Source organism: Protopterus annectens, chromosome 1.part2, assembly GCF_019279795.1.
Source record: "Protopterus annectens isolate FY-2018-M chromosome 1.part2, PAN1.0, whole genome shotgun sequence".
Lineage (NCBI taxonomy): Eukaryota > Metazoa > Chordata > Ceratodontiformes > Protopteridae > Protopterus > Protopterus annectens.
Genome location: NC_056727.1, coordinates 762,042,931 through 762,066,458, shown reverse-complemented (window position 1 = coordinate 762,066,458; position 23,528 = coordinate 762,042,931). Strand labels below are relative to the sequence as shown.

The following is a 23,528-nucleotide window of genomic DNA, read 5'->3' as shown; positions in this document are numbered from 1 at the left end:
AACATCTGATTGCCTTACTGGTTTTATGTCTGAGGAGAACTTTGTTTTTTTACACAGCTGACAGATGTTCTTATGGTATGCCTATAAAAAGAAACTTGGGGCAGAGCAACTCTGTATACAGTATAATAAAGACACTATTAGCAGCCACCAAAGCTATGCTAGTAATCCAAATGAATAAACTTCAAGGAAAGAAGCATGGACATGGGATAAAGTGCCAAAATGACTCAAAGAAAGCTTTATTAACTAAAGCGTACAATAATACATACCTATATATATATATATATATATCAGTGCTAACTTCTCATCACAGGGCATCAAGAAGAGATCACAGAACACATCTTCTATAAAACAATGCAGAATCACACAACTTGTGAATAAAATTAATATTAATATGTTATAAATAACATTTACCAGAATTTTTGAAGCAATTTTCCTGGAATAGTTCATTAATGTTGCACTGTCACCTAAACCTTGATTTTTTAGAGCTTTCTAATCACAGCTGCCATTCAAATTCTGCTAGTGATAGTTCATTCTTAAAATCTCGTTGTTTTTAACTACATCTTAGCACCTGTAACACTTGAAACTTAAACACACACTTCTTGATGTCCATTATTACAATGTCTAATAGTGCATTTATTTCAGTATTTATTTAACATCACATAAATACAACTTAATTCTTCCCTTCAAACATAGTTTAGTTTTACCAACACAAAAACATCTACCTTTCTATTCTTACTATGGCATTGCTTCAGGCTAGGCCATGGTACAACAATAAATCTCGTATTATTTACTAATTTAACTGTGCCATACACTGAACAATAGTGAGTCAGTTGGTGCAGACTTCTTAGCAATATCAAAAGCCATTGACTTGGTAAATAATAAAATATGATGCCAATGACTTACTACGGTGGTGCAGCGGTAGCGTTGTTGCCTCACAGCAAGAGGTTCTCCCGTTCGATTTTCGGCTGGAGTGCGGAGAGTGCCTTCTGTGTGGAGTCTGCATGTCCTCCCCGCGGTTGGGTGGGCATTCGAAAGATATGCGTAAATGGGCGTGCCTTCGTTGAAGGTTGAACGTTGAGCTGGCACCTAGGCATACGTGAAAATCTACTGCCAGTCATTAGCAGACCGGAGTTCCACTGTGGCGACCCCTAACCAGGAAAAGCCGAAAGACAACAACAACGATTTCAATGACTTACTATAATCTGTCAAAATAAATAAGTAAATTAATAAACTGGTGCTTATGTCGTTTAGATGGCTGTATGCAGCTAGAGACTTGCTACAACAAAATCGCCAAATTCGCCACAGGGGCATCCTACCGTAGTCACCACTGTCTCTCACTTGCTGAAGTGGGCTGGCTTGAACTCCCTCACCTCCTTCAGTGGTATCAACTCTCACTCGCCCACAAACTAGTAAACCATCCACTAAATGTCCCATCCCTCCAGAATCTACTCCAACCCTATCGCACCACCAGACCACTAAGATCCAGAAACAAAAATCACTTGCAGATCACTAAAGCCAATAACTCTGCTGGTGAAGCACTATTCTCTTGTGCCATAGCCAAATTATGGAACTCACTCCCACCCACAATTACCTCCGTACCATCATGCACCAACTTCAAAACTTTATTAAAAGCGCACCTAAAAACATGCTGGCTATGCCCTTGCAACTCCCACTCTAATATCATCCACCCCATCCAACTACTACCTTTCTTTCACCTCCACTAACTACCTTGATTATAGCAAGCTCAGATGCTCATAAGCCTAGTACTTATTATACAGCAGGAACTTCTCATTGTTACATTTGTTAATGCCTGTTATGCACTTCACAGATAAAGATTCTAGTTGTCTACTGATGTACTATGTTCTTCATCTGTAAATATGTTGTAAGTAATTTCTATGTTAAATTGCTAATCGCTGTGTAATCCAATGTAACTACTGTCTGTTTATTTTACTGTGGAGCTTTTCTCCCCAGGCCTCCGCTGAAAATGGACCTACGTCCAGTCGGACACTCCCGGTCAACAAATTTAAATAAATAAATAAATAAATAAATAAAATGCCGACAGTCAGATGATCATGACTCATCCCCATTCTCCTCATATTGGTAGGTGTTTCATTAGGTTACATGCTGGGTCCCCAACTTTTTACCATATTTGTCAATGACATACACCTTGCCTAATATTCTGTAACCATTATCCAGTATGCAGATGATACTACATTATTTGTATATCTCTGTCCTCTAGATATAATCTTGCAATCATTAACATTTTTCTAAATGCCTTTACTATGTAGAATCTGAGTTGGAAGAATCATGAGTCAGGCTTAACAGAAATAAAACTAAAATTATTCTCTTCTGTTGGGGCTAACCAAACTGTACACCATATGGGCATTAAAGTCCTCAGTAAGGGCAAACTGGAAGTTATATTTAATCTCACACTCGTGTTCAGACATCACATCAGTGAAACCGTAGTCTGCAGTGATCAAAAGCTAGGCATGCAATTAAGAGCCTACCAAAACATGGCTACCAAATGAGTATTGCAACAACTACTAGCTTCTTTCTGTCCTGTCTGTTCTGCAAATGAAACACCCCCAAAAGCCAGAGCAGCTTCCCATATCCAGACTCCACCAGACTTACCACCACATTTCTAAGTTGTTTGTAGGCATTCATCTACAAAATTATATTGTCTTTCTCTGAAATAAGATAATTGAGCTATAACCAAAAACACATTATCTCCCTCTGTACTACAAATAGCATATAGTATACTCAGTCTCCCTTATAAATGGCATTCTTTGACACTACTTGAATGGTTTCCCTATGTTCCTCAAACACATTTAACCAACATCATAACTGTCTCCAGATAACATGGTGACTTCCATTTCTCCATAACTGTTTCCATATTATAGAACAATCTGCCTTAATCCAAAGGAGCTAACTCTAGCTTCTTCACCTTTAAATATGCCCTCAGACACTACCTCATCATATCCTTGAAATATGAATGTATCATTTCCAAACCCACTCACCATCCCAACTTATAGCATGCTGTCATCAGTAAATCACCTGATCTTTTGGTAAATCTTTTACTGCCTAATTCATAAACTCCCTTAAAAGTGACAATGCACTTCTAGCAATATGCATGACAAAATATGAATACATTCCAGACTGTGTAATTAAAAGTTGTATGCAAATACACAATCTCTAAGAGTGTGTCTGTGTGCACTGACATGTACATGGTGTAGTAGAGTCTGTTGTCTGTATTTAATTTTATTTAACATTTATCAGCACCATATATGATCTCCTGCAGAGATTTTCAAGACTCCAATGAAAAAAGACTTTGAACTTTTCTGGTTAACAAAGTCATTTCTAAATTAAATAAATGCCTTTAAAATGGATGAGTGTTTACTGAAAAAGTCAATAAGGTACATGACATACTGTTTAATACTGTTTTAATTTAAAGAGTTGGATCTTTCCTACACTTCAGCAGATGAAGGATACTAATCTTATGGAACATAATATATTAATGTATCACATCACATATGTGTGTCTTTGTATGCATTTTATTACCATATTATTATTTTTATTATTGTTGTTGTTATTATTTACTGTATGTAGAGTATGTTATTGTTCACTGTAATAGTAATTTATTTTTGGTAATGTCATAGTTTATATTCATAAAATCAAATGCAATTTGAGCGCCAGTATTGAATAGTTTACTTTTGAAGGGAATACTTTGCCCACATTCTGCCATAATTATGCATGTATATGTTTCCCTAATTTTTATCCCCCATAACTTGAAAGCTATAAGGCATAGCCTCGAAACATTTTTGTTCACACCAGTGACGTTGACATGTGAGATAACCCTGTACAGCAATATTAATCAAAATCAGTGATGAAGCCTGGTCAACATGGGCATACTGAGTGTAGCAGCTGCCTCATGTTCACTGACAGACCTCTTCTCCTAGCACATAATTCTTCTACTTGCGAGAAATGCATCTACATCAGTAGCCTGGAACCTGTGCTCTCTCGCAGCACATTCTGTACTTCTGACAAAGAGGAGATTGCCAGTGCAAACACCACTCACATCACATAGCCAAGCACAATACACACCCACCTATGCAGAGGTCTTCAATAAAAACTTACCTAAACAGCAGAGACCTCCAAAACACAGTCACAAAAATTCCACACACAACACCAAACACATTACACACAACAAACACACCAGTGCCTTACAAACACAGCCTATAAGGCAAAACAATAAACCATCACAGCCCACAAGGCATAACAATAAACCAAACAAACTAGTCATTGGTGACTCAGTTATGAAACACACCAATGTCCCCCTCACCAGGCTCAACAAGGAGAAGGTCATGGTCAGTCGTCTGTCTGGTGCCAGAATCTGCCACATAACGCACGCACTTAAGTCTCTCCACAACAAGTACAAGTATGACCCTGTCATTGTCCATGTTGGTGTGAATGACTTGAGACATACCTCCCTGGACTATATGAAGTGAGACATGATTGAGTTCTCAGAGTATGTGTCCCAAGCAGGTATGACCCTAGCCCTAAGCAGCATCCTACCTTCACCAAGAATGATAGCACAATACCAACAAAAAATAATTGACTTCAGAAATTGGCTTAGTTTCTGGTGTCATTCCAAGGGGATCTAGTATCTGTCTGGGATGACACGGCTGACATGCTTCAATCCTTTGCCAGAGATGCCCTTCACCTGTCACCACTGGATTCCGGATGCTGGCCAAGGTTCTCGCCTCCCTCATTGTGCCTTTTTTAGGCAATGTCCCAAAGACACATCTTCCAACATAAAAGATCTGTCAATAGCAAATTGAAGGTCATGCTGCTTAATGCTAGGAGCCTTAACCTGAAAATGTACTCACTGGAGGCTCTCTTTGCACTGGAAGATGCTGATGTCTGTGCATTCATGGAAACTTGGCTCAGTGCTGCAGAGAGCATCTCTGCCTTACCAGGCTATACCTTATTCCACACATTCTGACCCCAAAATGAGGGCAGGAAGACTAAGGGTGGTGGAGTCTCTATCTTCATTATGGACAGGCACACTTCCAGACTGGTTTGCCAGCATGACACACTGAAAATGCTCCAGTTGCAACTGACAGATGGCAAGACACCCATCCATGTTATAGACAGCTGTAGACCCCCTCCATGACTCAAGACACCCACTCATCTTACCTGGATCTACTTGACTCCATCAAGGTACCTCCTAACACCCTGATCCTTGGTGACTTCAACTACTCCACCATAGACTGGGTGAACTATTCTTGCACTAATGCACTCTCTCAATGATTCCTTGACTTCATCAATTCTAATACACTAAACCAGCGCATCTCATCCCCCACAAGGGGAGATACCATTCTGAACTTGGTTCTCACCAACACGGGTGACTGCTGCACCACCCCCATAGTATGCTCTTCCCTGGTGAGATCAGATCATCAGACTGTCTCATTTGAAGTTTCTATCCCCCCCCCCCCCAAGCCATAATCAAGCTAAAAAACTTCTCAAAAGCTGATTACAACCTCCTAAGGGAGGGTATCTGTAGCTTCATAACACCCCACCCCTCAGAGGATGCAGACAGCAATGCTGATGCCAATGCAGTATACAAGCACCTGTACAACTGCATGGACTCAGCCATACCCAACAGAAGTAAGACCTGCTCCTCAAGGAAACACAGACCTGTTTGGTGTACATCCTCAATCAACAGACTTTACAAGAAAAGGAAGAAACTGTTGTCCAAGGGTAAAAAGGAACAAATTCCAAACTGGAAAACCTCCCTCCTTAGCCTCAACAAGCAAATTAGATCACTAGTAAAAACCTCCAAAGCCAATTATGAATCAAAACTAGCCTCTGAAGCAAAGGGAAACCACAAAGCCTTCTTCAGTTATGTCAGGAACCTCTATGGCAAAGTCCAGGTTTGTTTTGAATTAGTACTTAACAGTATCACATACAGTGATCCTGTTGACTTAGCCAACCTGCTAGCAGACAGGATCAGCACAAACTTCACCCCCTGTCCCCCCACAAAGGCCCTTTTGACATCCCCAATACTTGTCTGCACTTCACATCTCCATAGATCAAGTGTTAAAGGCCCTATCCAAGACAAAGAACACAGCTTCCATGGGACCTAATAGTATCCCAGGTTGTATTCTGAACTATCTCCAGCAAGAACTGGCTTCAGCATTGAGCACCCTATTCAGCCACAGCCAAAGTACAGGCTTCATTCCAGCAGAGTGGAGAACTGCAATTGTCATCCCCTTACACAAAGGTGGTGCCACTACTGACCCAGGAAACTATCACATCATTAGCTTGACAAGTCTGATCTGTAAAGCCATGGAGTGTATTATGGATCTCATAAACAAGAACATAGGCAATCTTCAAGCACCTGACCCCACCCAGTTTGGATTCATCAAAGGCAAATCCTGCCTGTTGAACCTGGTTGACTTCTTTGAGACTGCCACGAAGGCCCTGGATGAGGGAAAGTCAGTACATACAGCTTACCTTAATTTGGCTAAGGCCTTTAACACAATCCCTCACTGGGGCATCATCAAAAACGCTAACAACAAGCGTAAATCCCTATCTCTTCAGGTGGGTGGCCAACAGGCTCACCGACAGGACCCTCAAGGTCAAAACAGGCACCTCTGGGGATCTGTCCTGGGACCCCTACTGTTTGGCATCTACTTCTCAGAGGTTCAGGCAAAGACAAAAGGCATGTGGCTGACCAAGTTTGCAGATGACTGTAAGTTGGGTGCTATCATCGACTCCCCAAATGATGTTAACATACTGCAAAAGGGTCTCACAGCAACTAATGACTGGTACCAAAGTCATGGCCTCAAGCTAAACACAAAAAAATGTATCATCATACCATTTGGCAAAAACACGGCCCCTACTGATTACCATAACAATGGCAACTCCCTAAGCACACAACCTGTGGTGAGAGACCTAGGTACTCAGGTTGATAACAACCTCACATTTGATCATCATGTAGCAGCAGTGGTCAAAAAAGCCTTTTACTTGGTTCATCTCATAAGTAAAGAGATTGCATCCAGAAAAAAGGAGGTTATTATCTCTCTACACTCTTCTTTCATTAGACCAATAATTGAGTGTAACACCCCATTTAGTATGTACCTCTGCAAGCATCTGCACCAAATGGAAAGGCCACAGAAATACCTTACAAAGAGAATCCATGGCCTCCAACACTTTTCCAATGTGGACAGCCTCACATTACTATCACTTTACTCAGTATCTTACAGATTGCTCAGAGGTGATCTGTGTCTCGCTTACAAGGCAGTCTCGGACCCTGCCCTACTAGAGATGATCCATATCCGTAAATCTAACTCCTCACATTACCCCCCTTGAAAGGCCTGAATCTAATATGCTACCTCAATAAAATCAGTTTAAGAGACAGGTTCATCTCCCAGAGGCTGCCCCATCTCAGGAATAGACTTTTCATACACTTCAAACAGAGTACCTCACTGACCCTCTTCAAGCGCAACCTTAATGAGTGGATGGGAAACCACAAATTAGTCCCAGGGGTTCCACCTGTGTCCCTCAATGACAGGAGTGCTGATGCTGACTTAGGTTTCTTTTTGGGGATAAACTCTTGGCTAGGCTTGCAAGAGACCCAGGGCCATTAGCCTAGTGATCTACTATGATCCTATGTAGTGGTTGAATTTAAAAAAAATAATTGTGATGATCTGCCATGGAACAACCCCATTGAAGAAGATGACAGCAGTTACCCAGACCTCATTGCTGGTGGGAAGGGGCTCATTGTATAGTCCATTTTCAAGAACTCCACCCCACCACCCCATTCTGCACCATTTGGGCCTCGAGGTCCTTGCAAGAGCAGCAAGGCCCATTGGACCTTGTTGGATGATACCCTATTGTTGCTGGTTATGAAGGGGCCCCATAACAGTTCAAACTTCAGAGTCCAAAAATGTAGGTCCTCCACTGAATGTGTTACTGTTTTCTGATATACACTGTTGTATATCATTGTACATTAGCCAAAAGACAAAATAAAGCACAGTTATAAGCAATGTATAGTGTGATGATCTCATACCTTTCATAAGTATTACTGCAGTACAAACAGAAAGTAGTATATCAGTCTCTTAACTGTATGTACTGTTAAAATTAAGCATGAAAAATCCACAAGAAAATAGGAATGCATTCAAGACTGTATACTTTAAACTGTATGCAAATACACAATCTCTTTAGAAATTAATCAAATGTGCCATCTTTGACTTACAATTTCTACAAATCTGGTTTTGTCAGCAGGGTGACCCAATGTTGGTTGCATTCAGTTTTTGAAACAGTTTGACTATGAGCATACTCAATCCTTGTCTCAGCATGGAGTATAAATTGTCAATAAACATCATTACAGCAGTGGCAAAACATTATAAAATGGTTTGAATGTACTGCAGAGAAACTTTGTTCACTATTATTTATTTAAAAATGTCCCATTAAAGCCTTAATATACATTGTGAAAATGTGTAACTAAAATGCCATAATATATTTCTTACCCCATCTTACTAAAATTATGTGGGAGGATTAAAAGTTTGTAAACTTTTTATTAAGGGCACAGTTAATATCATTTAATATCATTGTTGCCTCACAGCAAGATGTTCTCTAGTTCCATTCTTGGCTGGGGTGCTTGCTGTGCAGAGTCTGCATGTCCTCCCTTTGTTCACTTGGGTTTCCTCCAGGTACTCCAGTTTCTTTCCACATTCGCAATAGGTGGATTGGACACTCTAAACTGGCCACAGGTGTGAGTTTGTATGCATGTGTGTGGTATGGAAGAACAACCACGGCAGGGCTATCCATCCTATGGTGTGAATCTTGGCTCTAGGTGATTGTCACTGCTGAAGTGACATCCGAACCCCCATGTGAAAAATGGGAAAAAGGGTTGTAGATGGATGGATGGAAACCCACATAATTCTACTGAATCCATCAATGATGTCATTTGAGGGATTGGATGGGTTGTGACTTAATACTTTAATGGGACTGGGACCTGGGCATGCATAGTAGTGTGTCCATTAAGTCTATAAATACATTCAAACTCACCCCCATGATGACATTTCGGAGGGTAAAGTTGAATAAAGTTTTGGTGATATCACCTAGGGAAATTTTTATTTTTACGATGTGTTTATGTTTGGTAAAACATGCACCAATAAAAAAGAATATACAGTACAATGTTGAAGGAGGTAAAATGAAGACTATAATGAAACACGTTAAACAGATTTTGCAATAATATGCATTTTTTAATTTCCTGGATGCCTTATATTATAACATCAGTTTTAAGTTTGTTTCACAGTTATAGAGCTGTTCATGGAAAACTACATGATCTGTTCATGCTCTATTTTCAAGCAAAGCACCGACAGAACACCTAACTGTTTCATTCTTTGTGTGTGTGTGTGTGTGTGTGTGTGTGTGTGTGTGTGTGTGTGTGTGTGTGTGTGTGTGTGTGTGTGTGTGTGTTGTTAAAACTTGTCAGTTAGTTAAAGTGCAAAAATTATTACAGTTTAAATTATAACTATATTGGCTTCATATATCAAACCATTCAGTCTGAGAACTACTTGCTGTTATAGGCCTACTGTAACCGCTTCAAACCATGAGCAGTTATTGTACTTATTATTTTTATCTTTTAGCATGTTTTTACAGAGTCAATCAGTTTTAAGCAGATTTCCTTATCTAGTCTCTAGCTGAATCAGACTGGAGGACTTAATCTGTATGAATTCTGTCGTCTGTGGAAACGTGTCATGGTCTGCGAGGTAAATGTCACTTCAAACATAATAAGTATTCATTAGGGCTGTCATAAGAACAAGAAAATATGAACATCTTGTTTCTTGAAGGGGAACTAAGTTTGCCAAAGGAGCTCTACATTTTTTTGTCAGCATTTCACAAAATGTCACCATATAACGTTAGTAAATAGTCAAACTGCATTGTGATACATTAACCCGGAGAGAGTTATATCAAGTAGTACCTACAAAATGTTAGAATTCCCAATGACTCAAACCCTTGAATGAAGTATATCACTGTAGTTTGTTATCTGCTGTGGCTCTATTCTGGCTTGAATTATGGATTATTATATTGCCCTCTGAAGTAATTAGTTGGCAGAAGTTTTTTCTAAGTATATAACTCATATAATGAAGAAAGAAGAGTGGGTGCTGGGTTTGTGAAGATTTAAAAAAGTATGAACTGAACAGTTACGGTGCATGGTCTGTGGTACATTCCTGATGTTTATAAAGAGACATCCAATTAAAGTGCATGCAAGATACATTAAAATGAGAAATATACTGCGATCGGGAATAAAAGGTCCTTATACATAACACAAGCAATTCAAATTGGAAAGGGATGATGATGAAACGAGGGAAAGCTCAAGAAACAAGGAGTGACTGGAATTTTGAATGCAGATTCTTAAGGAGATTAACAATAACCATACAGAATATTACATTCATAAAAAAGCAAACCGTATTCCAAGAACTAACCTAACATGGGAATGGAGAGAGGAGATTCTGCCAATAGGGATGACTGCAATTAGGGGTACAGATAATAGGCAAAAGGGGGCTGGAATTTACTGGAGAAAACCCACAAAGGAATCAAGGTATTGGCAGCAAATAATTACAGAGGGAAATTTAATAGAATGGGAAGAGACTAAGAATTAATTTGGACTTCAGGCTAGAGATTATCTCCCCATGAGGCATTGCTATCAGAGTATAGGCAAAGAGAAAAAAATTAGGGGATCCTAAGTGAAAGACCAGCACTGATAACATTTTTAATGGAATCTAGAAGTGGAGCTGCTGTTAAAAAGGGAAACATTAGTAGGCCATATAAAATATTGTATGATAACTATAGGAATCAATCAGAGGAGGTTAGAAAGGACTGGGAAGAGAGGCTAGATTAGCAATTCACAAAGAAACAATGGGAGTATATATGTATGGCTCCCAAATATGCAGCAAAGTCCAGAATATTTAGGATCTTTGCTTAGAAGTGTTTTCATAGGTATTTCTAAACCCCACACAGACTCCAAAGAATTTTCCTCACGTAGACTGCAAATGTTGGAGGTGTGATGGGGAAGAAAGAGGTAACTGGGAATACATATTTTTGGAAATACTGGGTGAGAAGATTGGTGTAACTAAGGAATTAATTTTTTGAGCTGTGATACAGAATCAGAATTTCCTAGACATGATAAGACTTTGCTGAGTTTAATTCTGGTGGCTGCCAAAAAAAAGCAATTACAAGAAAACGGAAATCAAACTCCAAACCAACTGTACTAAAAGTAGTGAATATGGTAACAGAGACACAGAAACTGGAAGTGAGATCTTTAGAAAAGGGTAGTAGCAAATTACATAGAAAAAGTGGGGAGTGCAGGAACAATGCACGCATAATAACTTTTAAGAGGAGGAATGAGGTTTACAGGAAGGCAGGAATTGAATGAGCTACTAATATATAGTGTTTGCAACTAAAATATGTCACTATGGTTACTTTTCATTTATATAAATGTATGATTGCCTATGTCATAACTGATAATTCAATGAAGATGTTTCTTACTTAGAAAAAAAGAAAAATATAAGCACATTATGAACAAGAAAAAATACACTGAGGCTTAAAATGAACTGTTCCAGATGGGTAAACTGCACTGTAGCTAGAAATGATAAACAGTAGACTATATGAAAACCCCAGACTATGCTTTACATGTCTGCAAGCCATACAGTAGACAGAGGCAGTGCTGTACTGCATAGCATATCAGGCAAAGATCAAAGCAAGAATGCAGGTTTTGAAAGTAAAAGCATGGAGCCTGACACTTCTATTTAAGGCTTAAACAGAGCTAAAAAATGTAATGCACAGCCGCTCAGTGTGCACAGTAAGGAAAAGGAAAGAAAGTGACATACAGTAGATGCAAAATATGAGAGTTCACACACACACACACACACACACACACACACACACACACACACACACACACACACACACATACATGTGTGTACATATATTATATATACATAATATTGCATACACTCTGGGTAGATCATCACATTATCCTGTACTTTGCACACATCATTACCAAGTGGCAGTACATTACAGTTAAACTAAAGTCATGATGAAACACTACACCAGTGATACATTGAATATGAAATAGGAACCATCCTGCCACTACATGTAAGGTGTCCATTAAATAATAACTAGTATGTTAAATGTAAGAATCCCTATCTCCCCAAAAAAATTGCTACATTAAATACTTATTGACTGTAGTCAGTACAAAATCCCATGCCACTAAAAAATATAAAGCAGTACATAGCACTACAGTATATACAACTAGATACATAGGGATTCTAATCCCAGCAACTGTGTGTGTGTGTGTGTGTGTGTGTGTGTGTGTGTGTGTGTGTGTGTGTGTGTGTGTGTGTGTGTGTGTTCCCATTTTTAGGACCTGTGCAAACCTAAACATATAAGCTGCGTGGTGCATGCAATATGTATGTAGCATTATAGTATGTACAACTAGATAGGTAGGAGCTCTACTCTCAACAAGGGCAGTTTGTGTGTATGTGTGTTGGCCAGGTGTATCCTGTGAAAACAACTAAAACAATACATATGTCTGGAGGATGTTGGACAAGAAACATGCCCTACATTTGTGTAATAGTTGCATAAAGCAGTCATTTTACATCAGAAACACCTTAATGTTATGAAAAATAGCATAATCTAGGCAATTGCTACAAAAATAAGCTGTCATACTGGCAAAAAAGAGAAGCCCTTTCATTTCCTCTTGTTTAATTAATTAACTAGAATGTAAATGACACCTATTATATAAGAGGTGCTTATGGGAATAATAACTTAGTTCTGAAGAAGTTTCTGTTTTGGTGAGGGAGATGAAAGTGCTTAACTTTCTTTGTGTTTGGAATAAAGTGTGTTCATAAGAATTTTGGTCCTGTTGTTCCTGTGGAGGTATGGAGTTTATGGTGTGGACCCAGTGAATTATTTTCTAAGTTGGTTTTGGTCAAATATACTGGCAATTTCATCTGCATGGTTCTGTTTTACAATACCCCAAAGGTGGCTGTGCTGGAGGGTGGGCGCCTGGTCCAGCCTGCCCCTCCAGGTTGGCCAGTCTGCCCTCAATCTGGTGCAATTTATTGTCGAACCCTTGGTAGACAATCCTGCATACCATCCCTGGTAGCTGTCGCTGGGTGACAACTCCCTCTCTGCACCCACTCCCGGAGGGGCCTGCCCACATCCCCTAAGGCTGTTCTGCCCATAGGTGTTGCAGGACCAGCGGATGGGGCAACACCAGGTTGGGTCCCAGATGTGCTGGGACCTGGTGCCATGGCCAGTTGAGGTGGGGTAGGTGGATCCGCGGGAACCGACCTACCCAGTTGTGCTATGGTGATGAGGTTTTTTCAAAATGTATAGGTTAGTCAATGAACAGAGCATTTAAATGTTACTTATAACAGCATGCAAGGTTGCTCCAATTAACCCAGTATAATAAAACTGCATAGCATACAAAACACAACAATAAATGGGATAACAGTCAATATTGTAACAGCATGCCAGTAACAGTTACGGCAACAGGCCAACAACATAGGTATTTCAACAAGGTATGTTAGTATGAAACTATTGTAATATATAACAATAATAAAACACAAGGCCCAACATAAGGTTTTGAGAACAACATATGTGAAAAGGAAACCAAACCCGATGTATAACAATAATAATTTATGATGCAGATAAGGGATGGGGGCAGAGAGAGAGAGACATTCCATTACCAACAGTATAGGCCATATTGTTTGCAACAGTGCTGTTCTATACTCTACTGGTTTGCACTTACTTTATGTATACAAGTGCCCTATAGCTACTGTAGCACATACATACCTCTTAAGCTATCCACATGGGACAGTATGGTCAAGCTGTAACACCTACAGGTACACAACTACAGGGGACTATTACATGTCAGCAGAACATATATGACTACCTAGGTGTACTGCAGACTGATGTAGTGTGAGTGTGCTACTGACATACATCAACTGGATGTTAAATCTGTGTCCAAGGGTTTTGGCAACAGTGATCACTGTCTGTGACAGTATGACACTTGAGAGACATGTATCGTGCACAGTACAGAGAGAATTTACACTTATCATGCCGTCCTTGGCAGGCATGGATTAGACTATCAGCAGACATTCACAGAAGCACCAGGCATACAGTCGTACCAAGAATAAACAGTTTTATTGTCTTATTAACTTGTAATAGTAGTGTACTTGTTGACTTTTTATTTAATGAAGTCTTACCTTGCTGAGCAATTCTGTTTACACACTGGTACATCTGGGCACACAAGTTAGTATCCCATTCAAACAGCTACTACAAGCATTTATTTACCTGTAATTCCTGTGGGGAGAACATCTGTTAACAATACATGTGTAACTGTTTCTATAAATATTCAGCAGTAATTGTCTGTATCTGTAAATATATAGTAGTACCTGTCCCTGGATTCGAACCTCGGTCTGTGTGTGGAAAAATGTACAAAATACATGGTGTTTATCAAACTGAGCTACTGAGCCACTGCTGTTGGTTGATTGAATGATATGTACCTAGAGCTCACATGGTAACAAACTATGACTTGCTAATAGAAGTAGAGTGTTATAAAAGACTACAGGGACACTTGAACACACATGCATGGCATTCATGAATGGCAGAGACAGTAGGTGAACTGTGCATTAATACATGGAATGCAGGTGTACACACTGAAACCCTAGTGGGTGGAAATATGTGTGAAGTGTACAAACTATATCAGAGTGCTGGGTTGTCTACCTGACCTATATACAGTTGCAGATAGTATATTTGCAGTCTATATCTATTACAGTATCATACTTGCCTGGAGCAGCGTAACCTAAGATCATGAATGCATATAGCTGAAATGCAACAGTTAACACAAGACAATCCTGAGATACACACAAGTTTACCTTGACTGTTCCTATTATAGGTTCAGATCTTAGTGCAGAACAAATATCAGAATGCATTATACATTGTTGTACAGCTTCACACCTACAGTTTAGCAAAACACTCTCTTTATTAGCTAACCTTTAGTCACTTAGTGGTATTATTCCCGTTTTTCATTCACAGCATTTGTAATACTCGAGTTCATGACCAACAACCCAAATGCACAGATATTGAAATAACCTTTATTATTGGTGACATCATGCAGTGATTGTTATACATCTAATAGTCTGTATTGATGGACAGTTCATATCATGCAGGTGTTGCAAGACAGGTGCAATTCCACAATTAATGCAGTATATATTTCCTTAACATTATTAATGCAGTTGAACTTTATTTTGTTAACATTTATTAATGCAGTTGACCTTTATTTCCTTAACATTACTAATGCAATAGCAGCTTTTATTTCATTAACATTATTAATGTAGTAGAAACTTTTTATTTCTTAACATTATCAGGTTTCTTGCTATCATCTGTATTGAACTGTACCTGGCATTATACTCAAAGCAGAATATACCTGTTGGCAGTTACTACTGTACTCATTCTTGTTTATATGACTATAGATTGCAAGATACATCTGTACCCACCACACTCATGATGCAACCTGGCCAGGCACCCTGCATGGGCCTCCAGGTTGCAAGTTTTCTCCTCTGCAGCTGTGAGGAAAGAAACACACCATTATGCATACTTGTCTATCAGATATTCATACTAGAATTTGGTTAAAAAATGCTTGCAATACTTACAAACATGTGGGGCATTGTGGTCCGAAGCATCTTGGATCCATGTGGCCAAGAGATCCCCCTTCCTACACTTCAGGTTGTCATAATAATGATGATGCACCTGCTCACCTGTGCAGGGGATACCAGTTGCACTGGTGAGGTCACATGACAGCTGGTCCCAGGCCTACAATTTATACTTCGACCCCTGGTACTGGCCCTGCAGCAATCAGTTGTCATGGTCTTTTATGGAGAAGTCCAACCATGACTCTGGACTCCAAAATGCCCCATCGCTGTGCCCGGAAGTGCGCACCCTCTCCAACTCCTGCCATAGTCTCTGCCAAGATCAAACTCCAACAGATTCCAGCTGTATTCTCACTTGTTACATTTAAATAAGGCTGTTTTCCCACCCTTTGCTGCTATTGGACCATTTTTAAAAATGCAGAGTTTCACTTAGCACCACTCAAACCCGCTAAGCTTAGCTAAGCAGTGTTTAAACTGGCAATGCTTACCAATGCTTAGTGGTGTTCAAACCAGCTTAGCTGAGCTGAGGACTGGTTAAACAGGCAGTGCCCAAGCCAGCTAAGCAGAGCTGTGCATTGCTAAGGAGTGCTAAAACAGGTCCAGTTAAGCACTGCTTGGCTTGGCTTAGCAGTGCTTAGAAGAACTTAGCTAAGGACAAACCAGTATTTTAAACAAAATAAAATAAAAAAATAAATAAACTTATTTGTTCATTCCTACTAGTTTATGTTATGTGTATGTATTTTATTTCTATATTTCCAGACCTTACGTATTTTATTTTATTGTATTTTATTTATCTTGGAGTGTGGATTTTATGTATTGTAAACTTGTGTGTAACTGGAGCTTCTCTCCTCGGGTCTCCACTGAATTATGGGCTTCTGGCCCAGCTGGACTAACTCTGTGAACAATTGTCCCTAAATACATCAATAAAAAATATATATTTATAATATATTGCTATCAGATATAAAAGCTGAATGGCCTGCCTGTGTATTCAAACCGTGCACCTACTGCACACAGAGCCGCAACTCTAACCATTCAGCTATATGAGTATGTTGACTACTGCTACACATTTTTATATAGCTCTCAGTTACATTTAAGCACTGCTGAGTACTTTGCCACACTGCACAAACCCACTCAGCTATGCTTAAACGTAACCTTTTACATTAAAATTAAAAGTATCTGGTTTCTATTTTTAGATATCTGGCACATGTCCATTGCTAAGTGCAGCGTCAGGCAGACAAAAAAAGCCCCACTACAATAAAATATTTAACTTTTATATTTCAGTGCCATCCAGCACTTTGACAGTGCAGGGGGTGTGTTACTCATCTCTGGACACTAACACACTGCCTACACTGATTCAGTAACCATGTTACATGGCTCTCCCTCAGTAGCGTGCCTTCATTAATATGCAAGATGAGCTGCCGAAGTGGAGCCACAGACATGGCCACTGTACACTCCATGTAGGCCTTACACTTTTCCTACATGGAGTTTATTAAATCCCCACCATAATTTATGCACAGAGTTATGATGTTACAACCTTCATGGTATGTATGAGATCTGTAATCTATTATTGCAAACACAGTTTTAATGCCCATACTTAATGTATGTACTTGAAAACTACCTCACTTGTTAAATGTATTTGTAACTGGTTAATGTACTTGTGTTTGTTAATAAAACAATCTGGTTTGTGTTAATTTAATTAATAATTCATATGTAACTTTAATTATCTTTAATACTTTTTGCAATTAAAACTACTCTTTTCAACATTTCTTCCCAGGCCTCCACTAAAAGTGGGCTGTGCTCAAATGGACTATTTAATTAAATAAATAAATAGGCACGCAAAATAATAAACACAAGCCAAAATCCCAAATGTATACAGTATAAATTATGCCATACCCTAGATCCCAGTTTACAAGTCCACACCCCTTGTTGTACACAATTTAGATTCACAGGTTTTAGATACTTATTAGATTATTAATCTGTGAAGATCTTAAGAAGCCTAATATTAGACTGCCATGGTAGTTTTTAGCTCTTATATTTTACAGACAAATAACCCAGAGATGAAAAGAACAAGGATATATTGGAACATTTACTTATTGCTTTTATTTATGAAAGATGTAAGTCTATTGGGGCACTACATACAAGGCAGAGGTCACTTATTAGTTGCGTCTATGATACCAAGAAAAGAGATGAGGCTTTGAGATGGTCTGCATAGTTTTTGCGATTTATGACTTTGTTTTTTTAGTGAGAAAGCATTATGGTTACACCAGCTGTGACAAGTGTTTGGACAGATATATACCTAGTAGTGCATTATATTCACTTATCGGCCTGGTAAGAGCTGAGTACAAGGGAATGATTGCATCCCTGGTCCTGGATGCCATACCTTTCAATAGTGGCTATATGATGAACAAATGACAATTCATTGTAGACATAAATTCCCAGATCCCTGACAATGGGATCAGCTTTCAAGGGTATGCTGTTAATATGATAGCTACAAGGAGGTCATGCTTACCGAAGGATATTGTTATAATATTTCTTGTCATATAAGTGTAGTCTACAGTTTTGACACCAGTTTTTTGTTTGGGAAAGGCCTGCTTGGAGGATTTTGGTGTCTTCTAGGGATTTTATGGTGACACCAAGTTTACAGCTGTCTGCAAACTTGGTCAGCCATAAACCCTTAAGATTTGCTTTGACCTTTGAGAAGTAAATGCCAAAGGTGAGTGGCCCAAGAACTAAACCTTGGGGTACCTTGCTACTGACAGTTCTTTTGGAGGAGGTAGAACCCATCCTAATGTCCCGGGTTTTATTTGTGAGACAACACTGACATTCAATGAACTACATATGAATTAGCTGGAAAGTTTATTTACAATACCTGAGTATGGAATGGTATCAAATGTCTTTGTGAGGTCTAGATATGTATTGTACACTGATTTGCCTGCATCCATTACTTCAGTGACTTTCTGAAAGAAGTCAACAAGGTTAGCAGAATCTGTTTTTGAGGAATTAGAACTGGCTTGGGTGAAGATTTTGAAGGTTACCTATGTTCTTTTTTATTAATTCCATAATGATCCTTTCCATAGTCTTACAGGTGAGGCTGGCCAGGCTTATGGGTGTATAATGACTTGGAGTCCATGGATGCCCCACCTTTGTGCAAGGGGATGACTGCTGCTGTCCTTCACTCATCCAGCATGAAGCCTCTTTGGAGTATGATATTGAATAACTTCTGTAAGGGGTCTGACATGTAATGTTTCAGGCTGACCAGTAGGCAGGTCAGTACATTATCTGGTCCCATAGAAGTTGCGTTCTTGGTCTTGTGTACTTGGTCTTGAGGACTTGTTCTTGGGAGATTTGAGTGGGAGTAGAGTTGGAAGCATGTGATCTGAGAATATAGGGGGGGGTGAAGTTTGAACTAAATTTGTTTCCTAGGAGATTGACTGTATCCGTGGGTCCAAGCATATGATGGCCTTTACTATGAGTTCTTTGCAGTGCTAAGCATTGTTTTTGAGATTTGTAATATAGTTAACTAAAGTTTTGTGGTTATCCTTCACCTGGGTGGCTGTTTGTACTGTATATCAGGCTTTGGTTTATTTGCTCAGTATCTACAATTCCTTGTTAAGTTTAGCAAGAACATTATTGGAATCCTAACAATTAAATATATGTTTTATCCAATGAGCTTTTTCTTTTATTATAAAACCCGCATATATTAGAGCTCCAGCATAGGGGCTTATTTTTAAATTTGGCATTGCATTTACTTCTGATGAGGACAGATGCATCCATGCACCTATTTGGTGTGCACAGAATGTGGCAGTAAAGGTTTCTGGATAAGGGGGTCATCAAAACGGAAGGTGAATTTGAATTTAGCCAGGTCATCATTCAGTTTTAGTAGATTAATGTTGGCATAATCTCTTAATACTGACATTTAAGAAGATGCTTCAGGCTTCAGTCTTAAGGTGAATGTAACTGATTTGTTGTCTGATTTGACCAGGGAAGAAGTTACAATTGGTGGGGAGCAAAGCTGCCTTGCATCTCCCCTGATAAGAGGATAGTGGATAATATATAAAAATAACTAAATACATACAAACATACATACATACATACTTAAATAAATATTAGTAAGGTACAAGTCCAGGATTGTATCCTTCCTGGTTGGGGTATAGACTTACTGGTCCAGAGGGTTTGTATTAATGAAGTCCAGGGAGTTACTGAGGAGACCATAATAACGTCAAGACTACCATCAGCAAGTACAGCTTGCTGCATTTACAGATTTTACAGCAGTCATTAACGTTGGAGCTATCATCTATCAAAATAATATATGGAAGTCTCTGAATTACTTTGCCATGTTTTTCACCCTAATTGTTATTTGCAGTTGCCCTCACTTTACTAAAAGTGCTCATTGAATCCATGTTGTTATACTGCCAGTTACTTAATATGCAGGCCAGAAAATTTGTGTGTCTCTGAATTATACCCACCTACCCTGTGCATGGCTGTTTTTGTGCAAAACTGCTTACAGATGCAAACATTTTTTTGAATCCCAGGGTTTATCATTTATGTTTGTAATTTCTCTGCTTCTGTCAGTGGAGTGGAACAGTTTTATTTCTCATTTTTTCCAGGTATTAACTTTTAATTCTGTTCTTTCTTATGATTTTATGATTTTGTTTTAATGGCTAGGACTTTTTTATTTTGGAGGTTCTTTTTGTTTTAACTTTTTAGTGGATCTTTTCAAGTGCACTTTATCCATGATGTGAATTTATTTCACTTTGTCTGCTGTTCATTTTGTAGGATTATTTTTTCAGTGAGATGAACATGGATTATTTTAAAATTAGAATTGATGTAACACTAACTATTTTAAATTGCGTTATAGTTTAATTAATTGCATGAAATTATCTTATTCCTCAATTTTAATGTTTTATAGGGAAGTTAGTAGTCACTTTATAAAACACACTTTTGTGTGGATTTTGGACTAGGAGTTTAACTTTAACATATCATTATGATTTAATTTTTCTTGATTGTGATACATTGCCAGTCTCTGATAGCATAGACAAGATAATCATAAATTGCATTTATTAAAGTCATATTCTTTACCACAACATGTCTGATATGCATTGCATGTGTTTCTCTTTGTGTTTGTGTGTGTTTATATCTTTATATTTAGCTCTGTCTGGCTCTAAATTGATATTTATATCTATATATCTATATCAATCATCTCTACATCTATATATGATCTATATATCTATATATCATCTATCTATATATTTGTGTGTATCTGTCTATATATCTAGATAGCTGTCTTTCTGTCTGTCTATCTAGCTATTTGCAATCTGTTGGGATTAGGTACTGTACTATAGACACAGGCAAAAAGTTTCATAATACATGATAAAGCCATGAGCCTGTTTATTCATTATTGTAATGCCCATTTGCATGTAGTAGTAAGGGACTGTATTTTTTAAGTTTGTTGAGTTAATTTTTTATGTGGGATGGTCATTGAGGTTGCTGCTTCTCTATATCAGTGTGTCATTTTATTTCATATTTTACTTCCCCATGACACCTTGTGTAAGCATTTATGTTAGATTTAGGGATAGGATTAGAGTTTTGATGTGGCTGCCTTTTACTGTTTATGTTTACTAGTAACTACAGACAATAAGTATCATTGTATTCTTTGTGAACTATCTCTAGGCACTGATATGGTCAGAGAAGTGATAAACGCTTTATGACATGAGCAGAGTGGTGATAAATACTTGGCGACACTGGTAGAATAGAGATATTCAAAACATCTACTACTGGAAGCTATATGCTTTTATCACACTCTGCCTAATGCATTGATAGCTAGGCAGACACCTGGACGGACAGATAGAAAGATGTTTATATATAGTCGCACATGCGTTTGTGCACGCGCACACACACACACACACACACACACACACACACACACACACACACACACACACACACACACATACACACACCCACACATACGCATACACACACACAAACACACACGTACACAAGTATGCAGACAGAACATGAGTATGTTTGGGTGTTTGTATATGTGTGATTAAAATAAATCTTATCAAATGCCAAGCATCATTAAGTGTTTAATGGACAGATTCTTTGATAGTGCTTTTTTTCTGGAACATAATAAAGATTTTCTAAATATTTTCTGCCTTTTCTGCTTATTTTTCAAGGACATATTCTGTAAAATAGATTCAAGACATACTGGATATTTGGATTCAAATGAGCTGTGGAATGGTTTAAAGGCAGCAGGTAAGCAGTTGGCATGTTTGAACAGATTTTAAGACCCTCACCACAGCAATTGCATTTCTATGTACAGTAGTGGTGTCCGTGGTTTAGAGACTGACTCATGGCTTGGGGTCTCTGGTTGGTATATTTATCATGTTTGTTGTGTAGTGCACTCCCTCCCTTGAAACAAGGCAAGACTGCTGAGAAACCTGAGATCATCATTTGAATGAAGTCTGGCCTTAAATAAGGCACATTTTATGTTCAACTTCTTTAGAGTGATGGTATTTGTGTATTTCCTGTGTCCATCTGATGCAGTAGCATGAATACACCTAAATTATACAAATAACAAAAGTTCTGACAGCAACGAGTAGATCTTATCATTCCATATAGATTCTGTCAACATTCAGCATCACATGGTTTCCTTACTCCTAGACACCATATGCTTGAAAGGTACTGGGATAGTTGTCTAATTCAAGAGTAAGTCTAGACAAAACAAGACTAAGACAACAAATGGGCAGCAAGGCATGAGGTAGACACTCAAAGGTACTGCCTGTGGGATTCAAACATAGACTGCTTCCAGTATACATAACTACCAGTAAGAGTGACTTATGCTTGATGCAGAGTAGGTTGTGAGCTACTTGGCATTTGAAATACAGAATGCCAACTGCCCACTGCATATCAACATTTGAGTGTTTTGTATAAACATGCAAATTAAAAGCAGATATATAAAAGAGTACTTCCCTCAAAGTGCAGTCTTACTGTTTTTATTATCTAGAAAATAGTCATTATGGAGTTGACCAATGCAAAAAAAAATTACAAACTCTTCAAGCAAAGTAATATATGTTGTGTCTTTCGGCTTTTCCCGATTAGGGGTTGCCACAGTGGAACTCTGGTCTGCTAATGATTGGCAGTAGATTTTTATGTGCCGAGTTGCCAGCCCTGACGCACAACCTTCAACGAAGGTACGTCCATTCACACATGTCTCCACACAGAAGACGCTTTAGCTGAAAATCGAACAGGACAACGTCTTACTGTGAGGCGACAATGCTACCGCAGCACCACCACCGCAGTGTCAAGCAAAGTAATATATATATATATATATATATATATATATATATACACACACACACACATATACACACACATAGTGTATTAGATCATCAAAGCAACAACAAGCTCTAAGTGTGTGTGCTGATTATAGAATTTTGGTGGTAAACAACTATTCAACATACATTCTTACACAGTTCTGTTGCAGTTTTAATATATATTGTGGTACTTTAGAACTAATATGCTGCTATGTATTTTCCACCCCGTCCTACAAAAATGATGTGGGTGGTTTCTTAATGAAAGACTTTGTAAGCCTTTTATTAGGAATATGCCCACATAATGTTACTGAATCCTTCACTTACATTAGTTGAGGGATAGCACTGAGTGCGTACATATACTGCAATGGACAGGGACACACTCACGCACTGTAGCCTTCCATGAAAGTCTTTGGACAAACTCGCACACACATCCCTTACATTGACATCACTGAGGGTAAGTTCATTGAACTTGCTA

General features: G+C 38.7%; 1 protein-coding gene across 1 annotated transcript in view; it reads left to right on the top strand.

Moving 5' to 3' along the window:
* Positions 1-23,528, top strand: part of LOC122791184 (calpain-13-like) — a 1,289,367-nt gene that overhangs the window by 1,168,614 nt on the left and 97,225 nt on the right. Inside the window, exons 18-19 of the mRNA XM_044058898.1 lie at positions 9,714-9,782; positions 21,914-21,992. Of these exons, the coding sequence (XP_043914833.1) occupies positions 9,714-9,782; positions 21,914-21,992 (148 nt within the window). The remainder of the gene's footprint in view (positions 1-9,713; positions 9,783-21,913; positions 21,993-23,528) is intronic.